Source organism: Cyprinus carpio, chromosome B8, assembly GCF_018340385.1.
Source record: "Cyprinus carpio isolate SPL01 chromosome B8, ASM1834038v1, whole genome shotgun sequence".
NCBI classification, from domain to species: domain Eukaryota; kingdom Metazoa; phylum Chordata; class Actinopteri; order Cypriniformes; family Cyprinidae; genus Cyprinus; species Cyprinus carpio.
The window spans coordinates 15,862,312-15,877,660 of record NC_056604.1 but is presented as its reverse complement, the minus strand read 5'-3'; the positions used below and the strand labels follow the sequence as shown (position 1 = coordinate 15,877,660).

The 15,349-nt window shown below is 35.4% G+C and overlaps 2 protein-coding genes across 3 annotated transcripts; both read left to right on the top strand.

The window, feature by feature from the left end:
- Positions 1 to 863: 863 nt before the first annotated feature.
- Positions 864 to 2,584, top strand: LOC109098050 (Rieske domain-containing protein). 2 transcript variants are annotated; one of them, XM_042729962.1, is made up of 4 exons: positions 864 to 1,043; positions 1,253 to 1,441; positions 1,738 to 1,772; positions 1,872 to 2,584. In XM_042729962.1, exons 1-4 carry the CDS (start codon positions 1,031 to 1,033, stop codon positions 2,151 to 2,153), a joined length of 519 nt encoding a protein of 172 aa, XP_042585896.1. In that variant the 5' UTR covers positions 864 to 1,030; the 3' UTR covers positions 2,154 to 2,584. The 2 variants fall into 2 exon arrangements, with proteins under 2 accessions (XP_042585896.1, XP_042585897.1); XM_042729963.1 differs by having other exon boundaries at positions 1,218 to 1,441.
- A 2,355-nt stretch (positions 2,585 to 4,939) lies between these two features.
- Positions 4,940 to 14,903, top strand: LOC109075211 (calphotin-like). The gene is made up of 12 exons (XM_042729961.1): positions 4,940 to 5,221; positions 7,075 to 7,407; positions 10,538 to 10,585; positions 10,941 to 10,976; positions 11,433 to 11,729; positions 11,995 to 12,033; positions 13,026 to 13,107; positions 13,231 to 13,322; positions 13,433 to 13,537; positions 13,956 to 14,000; positions 14,105 to 14,195; positions 14,490 to 14,903. The coding sequence occupies exons 1-11, from the start codon at positions 5,177 to 5,179 to the stop codon at positions 14,183 to 14,185; spliced, it is 1,203 nt and encodes a 400-aa protein (XP_042585895.1). The 5' UTR covers positions 4,940 to 5,176; the 3' UTR covers positions 14,186 to 14,195; positions 14,490 to 14,903.
- The last annotated feature ends 446 nt before the right edge of the window (positions 14,904 to 15,349 follow it).

The following is a 15,349-nucleotide window of genomic DNA, read 5'->3' as shown; positions in this document are numbered from 1 at the left end:
ATGTTCATTCTAATCCTATATAAAAATGTTCTAGGCCTTTGCAATGCATTCATTATATGCTCTGTTCTGAGTCTGTTTTGAATTTATTACGCTTTGAATTTATTGTTTTTAAACTTAATAGTTTTTAAATTTAAAGTATTTATTGTTTTTCTATTTAGAATGACATTCAAGGCCAGGTGCAACTGTCATTTAAATGATATTCTTAATGCTGGCCTGTTAAATAAATAAAATACATAATAATGGCTTCTCAGATAACATAAAAACACTATGCAAAAAGCATGTGAGTGGATTTATAACTGGACAGGGAAAAAAAAAGCTTTGTAAACTTAAACATAAATTGAAGGCGTTGAACTTACAGAACATGAACAGATATGGCCGCTTCTCTAATTGTGTTGCGTATCAACAGCACCACCTAAAGGTTTTGCATTAAACTTTGTTTAATAATGTTATGGGGTTTTACGTGTTTATGCTTTTAAACAATCATACGCGTAGTTGACATGAAATACAAGGGAACATTAATGTCCTGTGATTTTTATCCATTTTTATATAGGTCTCCAATTTAATAGGCTATAGGTCTTTCTTTATATTAAGCTTTTATACAGAAACTTTGTACCTTGAAAATAAGTAGTGAAGGCAAAATATTAAAAAATGGTGAGAAACTGACCCTAACATATATAATTTCACAAAAAATAAGTAAATAAACAAATTTAATTTTAGAAATAAAAAATTTAATCTGAAACCATGATGATTAAAAGTGTTACAATTACAGCACCAAAAAATGTCGCAATAATAATAATAATAAACAGAAAAATTCATCCTACTACTGGAAACTCTTAATTTGCGGTCTAAACTCTTATTTTGAAACGCAAGCGCTGGATATGACCGGAAGTGATCCCAACTACTGTGCACTGTGTTTCATTTTGTGGTTTCCTCTTTAATATTTAAGTCGTAAATATTTACTGATCAGAAGTCTTGAAAAGCGACAAAATGAGAAAAATGCCAGAGAAGATTATCACGTTTTGAGAAATAAATGTCAAACACAGGTAACTAATCAGACTACAGTTGCATTTTTTTATTATTCATAATATGTTAGTTCTTCCTCCTAAATCTCTGTTTCATTTTTTAAATTTTACTTTCTAAAATATCCTACTTCTTTTATTTATATACACCCGTATATTTATATATATTCCCGTGTATTTTATTATTATTTTGCGCAGTTCTGATGTTGTCTCCACTGGACTACATTTCACAGTGTCAGAAGATTGGGGGAAAAACATGAGCTCTGATGAAGATGTGGCAGCTGTATCCAGACATACTCATTTCATCGGGAAGAAAGAGAATATGATTCGAGCCAGACGAGTGGTGAAGTCAGTTGGTGAAAGAGATGTTCTGGTGATTTACCACCAGGGGGACTTTCATGCTATTGATGTGCGCTGCTATCGTAAGTTAAGAGCCGGTTGACTTAAAGAGATAGTTCACCCAAAAATTAAAATGTTGTCATCATTATTTTCTTACCCCTCATATCATTCTTCCATGTAATTTTCTTTCCCTTACCATACACACATATATTGTTAAGGCATGGATAATTATTTTACCTGTTCAGAATTTTATTGACTGAAGGCCATGTACATTCTTCAGTCCTCGTTAATATGTTCATAAAATATATCTGTTCACATATATTAAACAATATGTTTAAATAACACTGTTGTGCTTTTTTATGCATTAACATTGTTGAAGACTCTGGTGGTCCACTTCAGGAAGGAGATATAGAGGTGGGTTGTTCTGTATACTTTTATTAGGCTTTTTTTTTCTTATTTATATTGAATGCCATACATTTGCTTTAACTTTCAATTTTCTCTTTTGCCAATGAAGACTTTGATGGACGGACATGCATAGTGTGCCCGTGGCATAAGTATAAAATTACATTAGCTGAAGGTGAGGGTCTCTATCAGGCAGTGGACCCTTCTGTGAAGCCTCTGAAACCAACTTGGTGCTCTAAAGGCATTAAACAAAGAGTCCACACAGTGACAGTGTCTAATGAAGATGTGTTCCTCACCTTAAATGACTCTCCAGGACCCATTGACTCTGATTACTATCAGACTGAGAAATATAGAAACACCTTCCTGAAAGAAGGGCAGAAGAAAAAAAAGTGAACTCAGGGGAAGATATATGAGATACGTGAGTGTCTCAGGCATCAACTGATCAACAAACGTGTTCTGCTGAATTTGTTTTTATCTGTTTCTGCTGGAAAACCTAGTTGAGTTATAAAGCTAGTCTAGCTGGTTTGTAACCAGTCACTATTTTCCAAAAATCAGCCTGACCACCTAGTTTGTTGGTGGTCCAAGATGATTTACCAACTAATGATCATTTTAGACTAACTAAAAACCAGCTAGCATTTCCCAAAGCCATTTTCGAGTCTGGGGCCTTTTTCACGGTACTTTGTCACAAGTGCTTTTTAATGGACAAATATGCTACTTATGAACTATATTTGAATCCACCTTCATTTTCAATGTTTAGACAGACTTTTGTAGATTTTGGCTTGAAATATGTAACTCTTTATGTTATCATAATTAATAATTTAATCACTAAACAAATATGCTACTTATGAACTATATTTGAATCCACCTTCATTTTGGATTTTTTGACTTTTTTTTGTCAGACAGATATGCAACTTTAGTGACAAGTGCACAGACAGAATAGAAAGGATTTTATAAATGTATATATATATTTATAATGAAATTTTAATAAGTGGGAGGAGTTGTTTATATTTGTATTTATATTTATTTTTGTTTTTAGTTATGTTTGTATTTTCTTTAGTTTTTTTTTATATTTTTTTTTGCACATTCATATTTATGTTACATTGTTCATGAAAATGATTATAAATGTTGCTTGTATCTGTATACAGTCATAGGAAATTGAAAAGTTAAATAATGTAATATTTTATTCCCTGTTTAAAATAAAGAATGAAGACAATATATGCTTTTTAGTCTTGTATTAATATTTGTAATTCTGTGAACAGAAGGAAGGTCCTCAGAGCTGGTAGGGGATTTGATTTAAGTACTGACAGTGATGACAGTTGAACTGATAGTGGATTGTGTCAGGGGGTCAGAGGGTGACATGGAAAAATTGAGAGGCCAAGGATGGAAGCGAAAGGAGGTGTTTGAATGAGAGAAAAGGGTTTGTAATCTGTGTGTAAATAGGAGTGGTTAAGGCAGACTTGAGGATCTGATGAATGCTTAAAAATAGCAAATGTAGATAACATTCTACACCAAAACCAATGACCAAAAAAAGACCTGCAGTTAAAATAGAAAATAAGATGAAATACAGGAAGCAATTTCCTTCCAATCAATATCAAGCATGCAATTCATACAGGTTTAATAAAAATAAAAAAAAGAAATTTCACTTACATGCATATTATACAACACAATATTTTTAATAGTTCTTGATTTGTACAATCATAGCAACTTAAAATAAATGCATACACTGTCTTAGTATTTTTAAACAAAACTTCAAGCCTTTAGAGGTAAAGCATGTAAAATAACATCACTATCACTGCGCTTTAGGCTTCATTCTTGAGAGTTCGTGGCATGTCAGTTATGTAACTCATCAACCTATCACAGCTCAACTCCAGTTCCTCAGGCTTGCTTTCTCTGCAAGGGGTATTTGTGTGTGTGTGTGTGTGTGTGTGTGTGTGTGTGTGTGTGTGTGTGTGTGTGTGTGTAGTGTTGGCTGAGAGAAATAGAGCAGGAATGTATGTATCTCAGACTGGAAACATTGTGTATGTGTGTATGTATGTGTGTATGTACCAGAATGTGAATCCCTAAACTTATAGTAGCCATATAGTACACATAGATTTGTATAGGCTATATAGGTCTTAAAAATGAATCAGCTTTTTATTTGGTACACACATATATTCACACACAGTGTAGAATGCAGTTGTTACTAAGGTAAATCTAAATTTTTGTTATATATGTTAGACTTAGTTTAAGTGGTACTTTTGAAAATTTAGTTTTTAATTTTTTGATTTTGTTTATGTGCAGATGTTTTAAGGCTCATAAACTGGATAATAAGGTTTAAAACCAAGTCAGTGGGCATCAGTAGCATAAGTTATTTTTCAAGATTCTTAAATGTGAGAATCAGATTAAATGTTGCAATGACTGTTCCATGCTACAAACTGGAAATAGAGACGATATAGTTTGTTTCTTTTTGACAGTACACAATAACATATCCCAAACAGGAAAATATCTATATTGAGTTTGTTTGTTTTTAATTTTTGACAATGTTAATATTTATTATATGTGTTTTTTTTTAGTTGGGATTAAGTTTTTGTATTAATTTAACAATTATCTGGGCACTGTGGGCATTTTCGAGTTTTGACAGAGTTTTGACTGATACAGTCTTTTCATTGTCGTTTGTGTAAGTAAAAAAAAAAATAATAATAATAATAATTAAATATTGGGTTAGCTGATATATACATACTGTTTAATGCAGCCAAGACTTTAATGCATTTAACCTGCAATTACAAATGCATAAATAAAGTGTTGATATATTAAACATAAAACGTTGAATACAGATATTTGAAATGATTTAAAACATGAAAACAATCGGGGAAAAAAAAGAGTCGAAATGTGAAATTAAAATAATGTCAAATCGCACATCAGTTACGATATTATCGCATACGATAGTCTATATCTCGCACCCCGCGCTGAGTCACCTCAGATAATTAGATCTGTTCTCTTGACTTTTTATCCTTGCAGCACCAAAGCAAAATTAATATAAAGTAAATTATTTTACAACTTCTGTTACTGGAAAAATACCGAGGTCCGGACCTCGGGGACTTCAGTGTTCAGTGTACAGCCCTGTGTATGTGGAGTAGCGTTAAAACGGACCGGAGTTGCAATAATATTATGCAACCTTGCAAAGAGCTGTGGGGTCTGCCCACTTAATGTCATGACTCATGACGAAGACTGATGCTGAGGTGCGTGGACTGCGCTCCTAACCCCTTCCCCCGCAGGCAGACAGAGAGATGAAAAAATCAACGCGCCTTTAAATAGAACCATATTGTCATTCTGACTGCTAGAGCGAAGAGCGATCCGCTCGTCATCCATTGCCTCACCGCACGACCGAAGAAATACACTTTTTATTCTTTCATCCTAAAACACTCTTCACAGTAAACATGCCTAGCAAGAGAAAGAAGAACAAGCGCCGAATGAGAAAAGTGGTGAGTAGCCTACATTTACTTTCACTTTTTTTTTTTTTTTTTTTTTTTTTGTCAGCCTGTCTTGCAAACAATTCTGATTTATTTTTTAGTTTCCAAACTGAATTCATACTTGAAGTTTGTACTGTCGGCTTTGCATTTGCAGTGGCATCTATAGTAGGGGGTGTGTCCCATAGGAACTAGTCTACAGAGATGCAACCGAATTACACGTCCCACTTTGTATTGCTAGAAACACTTGGATTAATTAATAAATAGAATATAATAAAAATTTATAATTTTTTTGTAAATATTTGATGTGTAAAACCTGCATTAATTAATTTGTTTATTTATTCATTCATCCCTTAGGGTTTACAGCATTAATAACTGCTCTCATTAATTAATGTATTGTCCTGAAAAAAGTGTTTCTTGGAATGTCAATAAATACAAGAATCATAATAATAATTACTCTGCGTTTTCTATGGGTGTGTTTCACCTATAGAGTGTGATTGGTTTGCTTTTTGGCTTTTTTGTTTCTTTTTCTGTCTGCGCAACAAACCAAACCTTGCCTTTTGACCCCACCCCCAAACTCATGGACTTTTGTTGATTTTGGAACATCGCTTCAACCAGTCTGATTCCTAACATGGTTCAGGGCACATTCCTACAGAGGCTGTTGGTCCAGAGACCACCAGAAAAACCATTGCATCCACTGGTTTTGTGTATCACTGACCCATTATGAACCCATTTATATTTAATAAATGATTTAGTTTACATTCTGTCAGTGCAAAGGAATGTTGAACTATACTGACCATGCCTCACCACTCCAAGACATTTTTGTCTTCTCTGACCAGTGACATAATGAAACACACACAGTTTGTGCATGTGAACACTGGACTCATTGTTTGAATTTTACAGCAGCTTTTTAAAGTGCATGTCATTGAAATCTCACCCTTTTCATTCTTAGCTAAACATATAGCTGTTGTTGTCCCAAAACTTTGTCATGCAGCCATATCAACAGAACTGCCTTTCACACAAGTACAAAAATAGAGGGGTATCTTTTATCACAGACACAGCTGGTCCTAAACAGGGCACAATTCACCCTCTCTAATCATCCTGGTAAAACAGGAAATAGTGAGTACTGGGGGTTAGTGCATTCCAACGCCCTGTTTGTTGCTAACCAGTGCTTCAAAGCAGAAGAAATATCTTTTAAAACTCAGCTGCCAGATCCAATTAACTCATCTTTTTCAGCCGTAGGTCCATCTTCCAAACTAGTTTCTCCTGTTTTTATAGAATGAACAACCTTGAAGCAAAATGTGATTTTTACATTTTTTTCTAACCACCTTCTCTGTTCCCCCAAATACCAGACTGTTTATTCTGTTATGGCCTGTTTCATGGACTCCGGCCCATGTTTTGCCTGATTTGGCATTGTCAGTGCTGATGCTGGTCTTCACACATGGTTGCATAATATGGCCTTAACTGTGCTGGCCACTGTACACCCCATACATGCACAATGAGAGCTTAAATTCTTTTGAGGCCTATGTAAACTGCACTGGCCAGCCCTTGCTTTTGTATAATGAAGCTGTGAGTGTGATTATAATGCGATTATGGTTCCATTATGATGTGATTAGCATTTTTGTCCATTCTGTTTAGCCCCATCCAGAGCTCTGAGGGGTGCTGACTCTTCCAACTCGCTTGACTAGGCATGTCTGAATCAGTTGGATTCAGCCATTTTTTTGCTATTAGACACTTACGTAAGCTCTTAGTGAGTTTGTTAAACCCTATCTAATACCATTATGTGGTCAAGTGAACTAAAGATAAGAAATAAATTGGTTCTGATTTCAAATCTCAACTGTTTCTCATTCCTTCATTTGTTTGAGCAGCAGGCCCAGAGAAAGGCTCTGGAGGAGCGGTTCGCCTCCTCTGGAAAGGGAACCCCAGGAGTGTGTGCTGTCCCTGCCCCAGTTCCTGCTCTAATTCCAGTTGCTAAAACCTCAGAGTGTCCCGTTGCCGTTCCAATTCCCCTGCCAGTGATTGCTCCCATTGTTGTTCCTGCTGAAGTTCCTGAAGTCGCATTAGAAGTCCCAGTCACAGATGCCATCCTAGAAAAAGTGGTGAAAGATGCAGAGGACCTAGGACAAACCCCAGTTGAACCCCCTGTAAAAGAACCAGATGTGACTGAGGAAGCTGAAAGCATTGTCATTCCAGAATCAGAGGTAATGTGCTATTGAACTCCATTCTTTGAGGTCAGTCATATAGCTTCAGAGCTATTGATAATTATCAAGTGCACACAAAAAAATTGTATGAAGTCTGTAATTTATCATGTAGATGTTACTGTTGTGACCAATATAAGTATTTGCTTCCTGGCTGGATTTGCTTTTTGGAGAGAGTGTAAGGGGGGGGGGAGTGCAATTTTTTTGTGTGTGAATTTTGTGTAGAGTGTGTGTGGAGATGTGGGAGTATTTTGAGATGTAGTTTTATTGAAAATAATATTAATAGCTGTTCTGAATGCTGCTTCCTTTTTAGGAACAGTATTTAAGACATGTTGTCATTGAATACCAGTTGGCACTGTAGGATTTTATCTTGTGTAATGTGTTAAATATATGAGATTAGATAATCTTGTGTTTATCCTTAGGCCCAGTTTCACACATACTGGGTTGTGAGCAGGGCTGCCAAAAAAGGGTGGGCAACTGGACCTTTTGTCCCGGGTGAAAGCATGAGGTGGACAAGGAAACATGATTTCAACCAATGCAGCCCTGGAAAGTGATTGCGCTTAAGGGCCTGTGAAATTGCTTTGTACCAGGCCCTACAATTGCTTGTTTAGCATAAATGCGCAGTCACATTTACATTTTCTGAAATTATATGTGCCCACTGTTGGGGCTAACGCAATACAAGAAACCCAAATTACATAACCAGACTACTTTTTCAAGTAACTAGTAAAGTAACACATTACTGTTAAATTTACCATTTTTTTGTGATTGAAGATAAATACTGTAAGCAAGCCCAACTCAGGTGACAAAAAGTAATGCAAAAGTAACGTAATGAATTACTTTACATAACTAAGTAATGCAGTTAGTTATTTTGTATGGAGTAACGCAATATTGTAATGCATTACTTTTAAAAGTAACTTTCCTCAACACTGATTGTGCTTATATACAATCTGCCATTTCTCCTAAATGATATCAAAATATAAAGTCACTGCCACTCTCTCCTCAACCTCCTGCACCTCACCCTCCCTCCTGTTTTTTGAAGAGCAGCCAAGCTCTTAAAGCCCACCTTCTTTTCATGTGAGCTCTGCTTCAGCCTCTCCTCTCCCTTCACAGACATCACAAGTGCTTGGGTTGGACATTCTACACACACTGAGAGTGGCACAGGGCAGGGCGGGAGAGAAAGAGAGGCACATACCCTTGCAGTGAGTGTCAGGTTAAGGGCTGAGTTTACTGGAGAGAGTGTCAGGTCTGTGAAGGCATGGGTCTCATTCTGAGTTGGTTTCGAGGCCCTCGCGAGCCTGTTGATTTGCTGGATGTCTCTGTGGAAACGCAGGTGAGCTCCCACCTTAATGGATGGAGGCTTAGTGAAGGGGGTTTAGATGGTGGAAAAAGAATGTTTTGTACTCTTTGTCTCCCCCCAGCTTTTTTTCTCCCCTCCTTGTATTTGTTGTAGGGGCCAAGGTGGGCGTTTCAGTGGCTGGTATGTTAGACTGTGATGAGGAGGAGCTTGTATATGTATGTGCAGATAGGTGGGTGGAGACGAGGAATGTGCTTGGGTGGGGTACATGGCCTAGTCATGCATGCTAATGAGGGGGTATGGCACCTTTAATCATTTTTTGTTAAATTTGAGTGTAGGGAGTTACTACTAAAGAAATTAGAATTGTAAAAGCGATTAATTTCTAAGTTAATTAGTAACAGACGTTTTGTTTAAGATGGTACAACTTTTAAAGAAAGAAAATGTGAAGCAGATATCTGACTGTAAGCTCATTTTATAACCACATGCACATGCTCAGCTTTGAGGGGACGTGGTGGCCAACAGAATCTCCTTTGTCTTTTTAACAACAAACTTTGTGACAACAGTTGTGTGTGTGTTTTTGTACTGTGTAAGTCTTTGTGTGGTGTAAACAATACAAATGTCATTCTGCATATGGAGCGTTTATGATGTGAGCATACATTAAACAGTAATACATGACCTAGGTTATTGTAATTTTTAATATTGTTTTTATTTCTGTTGTTTTTTTTTAATCTAATTTAGTTTTGTTTAGTTTTCACTCTATTGTTGTAAGGTTAAGGTTTTTTTTCAGAGGTTTCTCCTAGTTTTAGTTTATTTGGTTTTTAATATTTTAGCGCTGCTAGAGTTAATGAGCTATCTGAAAATATTTGATGTCGGAAATATTTCTCAGTGCTGTCTAGTGGCATTTTCATGCTTAATGAAGCTGAATTGTAAAAGTAAATATTTGTGACCATGTTAGCGATGGCATTAGAAGATTTTCATTATTGCATTAATTTTCATCCATTTTTGCTTATAATTTTAATTTTATAGTTAAAATTTTAGCCAAAGTCTCATTAAAACCTTAAGTGAGGACCACTGGAAAGAGTAACTTCATTTCTGTATGCTGATAGGTATAGAAGTCCATTTCCACCACATAAGAGGGAAAAAAAGCTCGGTAAAAATTATATCATAATTATGACATAAAAGTCTGACTTTTTTATGTCATGTTTTTGTCAAAACATCAACTTTATTTTAATTATTTTAGTTTTGTCTCATAATTCTGATATTTTATGTCAGAATTTAAACTTTTAATGTCATAATTCTAATTATGATCATGTCATCATAATGATTGTGATACTAAAGCATGACTTTTTTCTTATATGGCAGAAATGGGCTTCCATAGATGGAACAGTGGAAGATCTCAGAACAGCTTGGCTGCACACTGCTTGTTTATTTATATATATTTCTTTCTTTTTTTCTTCAAAGACTTGAATTAGCCATGGAACATTTTGTTCTGCTCCCACAGGGGGCGTTTGGAGCACTTACCTTCTGTGAGCAAGTACAAGTGTTTAGTACTCTATGCAGAGACTGGCATAGCAATGTAGAACACTTCAATATTAAATCATACTCAATATTTCAACATGCATATGTTGTACTTGTGTTACACTTTGTTCTGCAATGAATATGCATTATTAACATTTAGCCTTTTATCTTCTTGTTGTTATATAATGTATAAATTAAAGTGTTGTGTATTATAATATAGTTTAAGAGACTTTATGACAGACAGTTGTAACACAATGGGTCTTTAGTGTGATGTGTACACTGAGCTTTAAAGTTTTGTGTCTTCCTGTTCTTATTTTTTAGGTCACCTCGTCTATAGATGAGCCAGTGTCGATCCCTGCAGAATCTGAGGTATGGTAACATGCATTAACCCATCAGCCCTTGACATTTCACCACTGTTTATCTACTACACACCCTTGCCTTTGGCCACACGCACTAATGGGCTGGTAAAGGTATTTTCCTAATTACCAGGCCTCCAGCACCTTACCTTTCAGGGTGCACTAATGTTCTTTTCTCATAACTTTGCTTTATGAGGTGTAACGAAAATGTATTAACCCATACTAACAAGGACTCTAGCTTTACACAAATATACAGCATGCTTATAGAATAAACATATATAAGTCTTTGTAATGGTTATATAATGGACTTTATCAATGGAATTTGTTCATTCTTTAATTATGATCTTTTTAAAATATAATATTGACAGGTCCAGTTCGAGGACACTACACCTGTAGCCACAGAGGTTGGTTTATATACATATGTATAGATAGAAAATAATGTATTTTATTTTGATTTGATACTATTTGTTTTACCACAACAACAAAAAATTAGGTAACACTTTACTTAAAGCCTTTATATGTCATAAAGGCTTTTACTTAAAGCCTTTATATATAATAAAAGTAGTTTTAATGCATTTATTATGACTTTAAAAAAATAAAAAAAAACTTACTGTCCCCAGACTTTTGAATGGTAGCATAGAACCTTGATCTATTAAATATGATATATTTCAGTAGACAGATCAATTTCAAAAGACTATCTTTTTCTAAATATCATATGTCAGGCTTTACAGGGTTAACATGCAACTCAGTATAATTCCATGTACTGAAACATTTGTAGCCCAGGATCTGTAAACATGAGCAATTTGCTTTTGTGTACGTTGTTTTGCATGTTTTCTCGTCTTTATTATGTTCTGGTGCAGACGCATGTTGTAGCTCAGCCTGTTGAGACGGTTGACACCGAGCGTGAAGATGAAGCTGAGCTTCCTGCTGAGGATCCTGTGATAGAGATGCCAGTGCCAGAGACAGTGACTACAGCTGAAACTGTTGCTGCGGTTGAAACTGTAACAGAAACAGTAGTACCTGAAGTTGAGCCTGTTGCTGATGCCACAGTGGAAGTCGACGGGCATGTTGTCGGTGTTGTGGAAGAACCTGCCGTTGAAGCCGAAGCCATAACTGTTGAAAATGAGCCTGCTGAAGTCCACACAGAAGTCACAGAGGTGCCTGACACAATACACCTTCAAGGCACATTGAAATAGACTCTTTGCATGAGTGTATTTGCATGCACAACAGGTGACTCTTGTCTTATCCGTTTTGTGTACTTGTTTGGATAATGACATGAGCATCACTCTTCCCCTTCTTTTTACATTCCCTTGGACACTTTTGTCAGTGTTTTTTTTTTTTTTAAGGCACACTATACTAACTACAGTGCTAGCAAATGTATAGTATATATACATTTTAAAAAAGTTCCTTCCTTTCTTATAGGATGTACATGCAGAGCCTGAACCAGAAGAGTTTCCATTGGCAAGTTCTTTTGATTTTTTTCCCAGTATGCACTTCTGGGGATAGTTCACCCCCCAAAAAATATTTAAAAACGCTATTATCATTTACTCCCTCTTATGTCTTTACAAAACTGTATGACTTTCTTTCTTCTCTGGAACTTAAACATAGATTTATCTCAGAATTTTGTCTATATTGTGAAAGTCAAGTTGTTTTGGAGCCCATTGACTGACTTTCCTCTATGGAACATGAACACAGATGTCAAGGCCCCGATATACAATATAAGTTCTTTTAATATACCGTATGTGTTGCAAACTCTCCTCTTAATAACAATACACACAACAAATGAAAGTGGTGAGAAAACAGCAGTTAAGAAAGCACATTATAACGACGTGGATGAACTGTTCAATTTGGCTTGTTTAACTATATAGCATTCATATTTTCATATGAATATTTTAGCATTCAGATTTTACTTTGTATTTCTACTATAAACCAATATTTTCATATGAATATTTTAGCATTCAGATTTTACTTTTTATTTCTACTATAAACGATTTGTTTTTATGTTGAGAGAGCGTTTATTTACACTGCACCAGTTCTTCTTTGATTTAGCTTGAAGTATATAACTGCAAAAAACAGCTCAAACATTTTTCAAAATATCACATTTTGTGTTCTCCAGAAAAAATAAGACCTGTATGTCCGTGAAACATAAATGCAGATGTATCTCAGTGTTTTTGTCTATCTAATAAAGGTCAGAGGGGTTCAGAGTTGTTTTGGACCCCACGGAGTCAAACAAACAGCTGAAATATTTTTTCTGAGTATCTTGTGTTTTGCAGAAGAGAAAAAGTCTTGCATGTTTGGAACAACATAAGAATGATGAAAAAGTCCAGAATTATTTATTTTTGTAAACTGTCCAGTAAAGTAAAATATTCCTCTGTAGTGGTAAAAAGCTCACTTCAATAACATTTACAATGAATGCCAAGGGGCATAGAAATAACATGCATTCCATTTATTAGGAAGCTGCGGTACCTGCAGAAGCTTTAGTGGAACCAGAGCCTGAGCAGAAGCAGCAGCAGCCAGTCCTACTCGAAGAACCCACGGTAAAAACCTGCTTTTTATTAACTCCTTTCATGGGGTAATTTCAAGCATCTTTGTACAGAATCCTTTTAGATTGAAGTTTAATTTTAAACATGGTCTCTTGCCCTCGGGTTTTCACATGCTCGCCTTCAGTCGAGTCCACTAGTGACCCCATTGCTGAAGAACTTGTTATGACTGAGTCAGTAGCTGTTGACCCAACCGTTGCAGAGGAACAGGTGAGCAGTAGAACTAAGTGAGGAGACACACCTACAATGTGTACATCAGGCATTAAATCCTGTTAGCTCCTTGGATGGATCTAAATAGAATATATGGCCCTTTCCCATAGATTCCTGAAACAACAACGGATGCCCCCGAGGTTCTATCAGAGACACTGTCAGAAACGATTCCTTCTGAGCCTCTGCCTGTGCCTGTAGCAAAGGGGGTTATACAAGTGAGCTTTTAAATAATTAATTTGACTGCAGCATCCCATTATTCACAGATATATACACACACATACACAAAAGTTTGAGGTTAGTTAGGATTTTTGTTTTTAAAGAAATCTTCAATCTTCTTGATCTCCAATGTTAAGAAATAGAAGAATTATTGTGAATTATTATTACAATTTAAAATAATGGTTTAATTTTACTGGTGCAAAAGAAACATTTCTTATAATCATCAATATTGAAAATTATTGTGCTGCTTTATATTTTTGGATAAACCATGATTTTTCAGTGTTCTTTGTTGAATGGAAAGTTCAAAAGAACAGCTTTTATATGAAATACTGCTATACTTCAAATCTTGTTTTACTGGAGTTTATTTTTTACTTTTTTTTCAACAGTGAAATTATAAATATTTTTTATACATTTCAGGCTCAAGATGAATTTATGCAACAAGTAGAAACTGAAACTATAAAGGTATTTTTCCTTCAGTATTTTTTAAACCTCTTCATTGTATGAAATAAGATGTTGCCACCACCAAATAGTATTTGTTTTAGTTCTCATATTCTCTTTTTTTATAGGACTTGGCAGTGGCTGGTGGCCTAACTGTGGATGCCATAAATGGATGTCTGGGAGCTACCGAAGTTGCAATTGAAGGTTAAAGTGCCTATGGTAAGAATGTGGAGCTCTTAAAGGAATAATTCACCCAAAAATGAACATCATTTACTCACCCTCAAGATGTTCCAAACCTGTATGAATTTCTTTCTTCTGCTGAACACAAAAGATAATTTGAAGAATGGGGGTAACCAAACAGTTGATGGTCCTTAATTACTGTCAAAAGCATGTACCAAAAAAATAAATTAAATAAATAAAAATACAAAATAAAAATAAATAAATAACTTTGGGGACCATCAGCGGTTTGGTGGCCATGGCAACAATAAAATATATGTTTTCTGTGTTTTACAGTTTCATAGGACATAAAAGGATGGCTGAAACATGAAACATTGCAAAGTGCCTTTCTGTGCCAATTCTCTCTTCAACTATGACAAGGATGTGTGACTGTTTTTCGCTGGTGGAGTTTTTCTGAGCTTCTGGCTAATTTTCTTCAGTTTCCATATGCATGTACAGTAGATTTGATGGCGTTATACATTACATACGTAGTAAAGTAAAATGGAAGGTTGATGCAAATTTATGTGTTTTTACTTAGGCCATTTTGTAATGTGGAATGAATACTCCTTGTTGTATTTGATAAAATGATTTGGAGTGGAGTGCTTTAGAGCATGATTTCAAACTATACCATCACTGCATCTCTTCTGCGCCCACTTTAACCATACACATGTGCCTTTTTCCAAATGATAAATAAAGGGAGTTTGAGGATAATTAGTCTTCCCAAATTTTACTGTATGCATTTTATTTAGATGAAAATAGTTTAGACTAAACTACTGCTATGCTACAAGATTGACAGATGCAAAAGACCCTTGAGTTTGAGTATGGGGATGCACTGTTGTTTATCTATCAGGGGCATTTTAAAGACACATATCCATTAAAGTAAATAAATGGAAACATTTTGCCAATTCACATTTGTAATATCCAAAATGCATCTACTGTTGTCTGAATTGAAATGTACTCAATCTACTGTATGTTATGATAAATAATGTTTGAAATGTAGGCCTATATCGAATTAATGTAAGTATTGAAAATTAATCAACTCTCCAGCTCCATTTCAGGTTTTACATTTCGCACTTCAGGCTCCCTTGCCTTCGGCTCAGTTACAGCTTCAATTATGAAGTTTTAGTGTCACAAATGTTTGTAAACAAGTTGAGTGA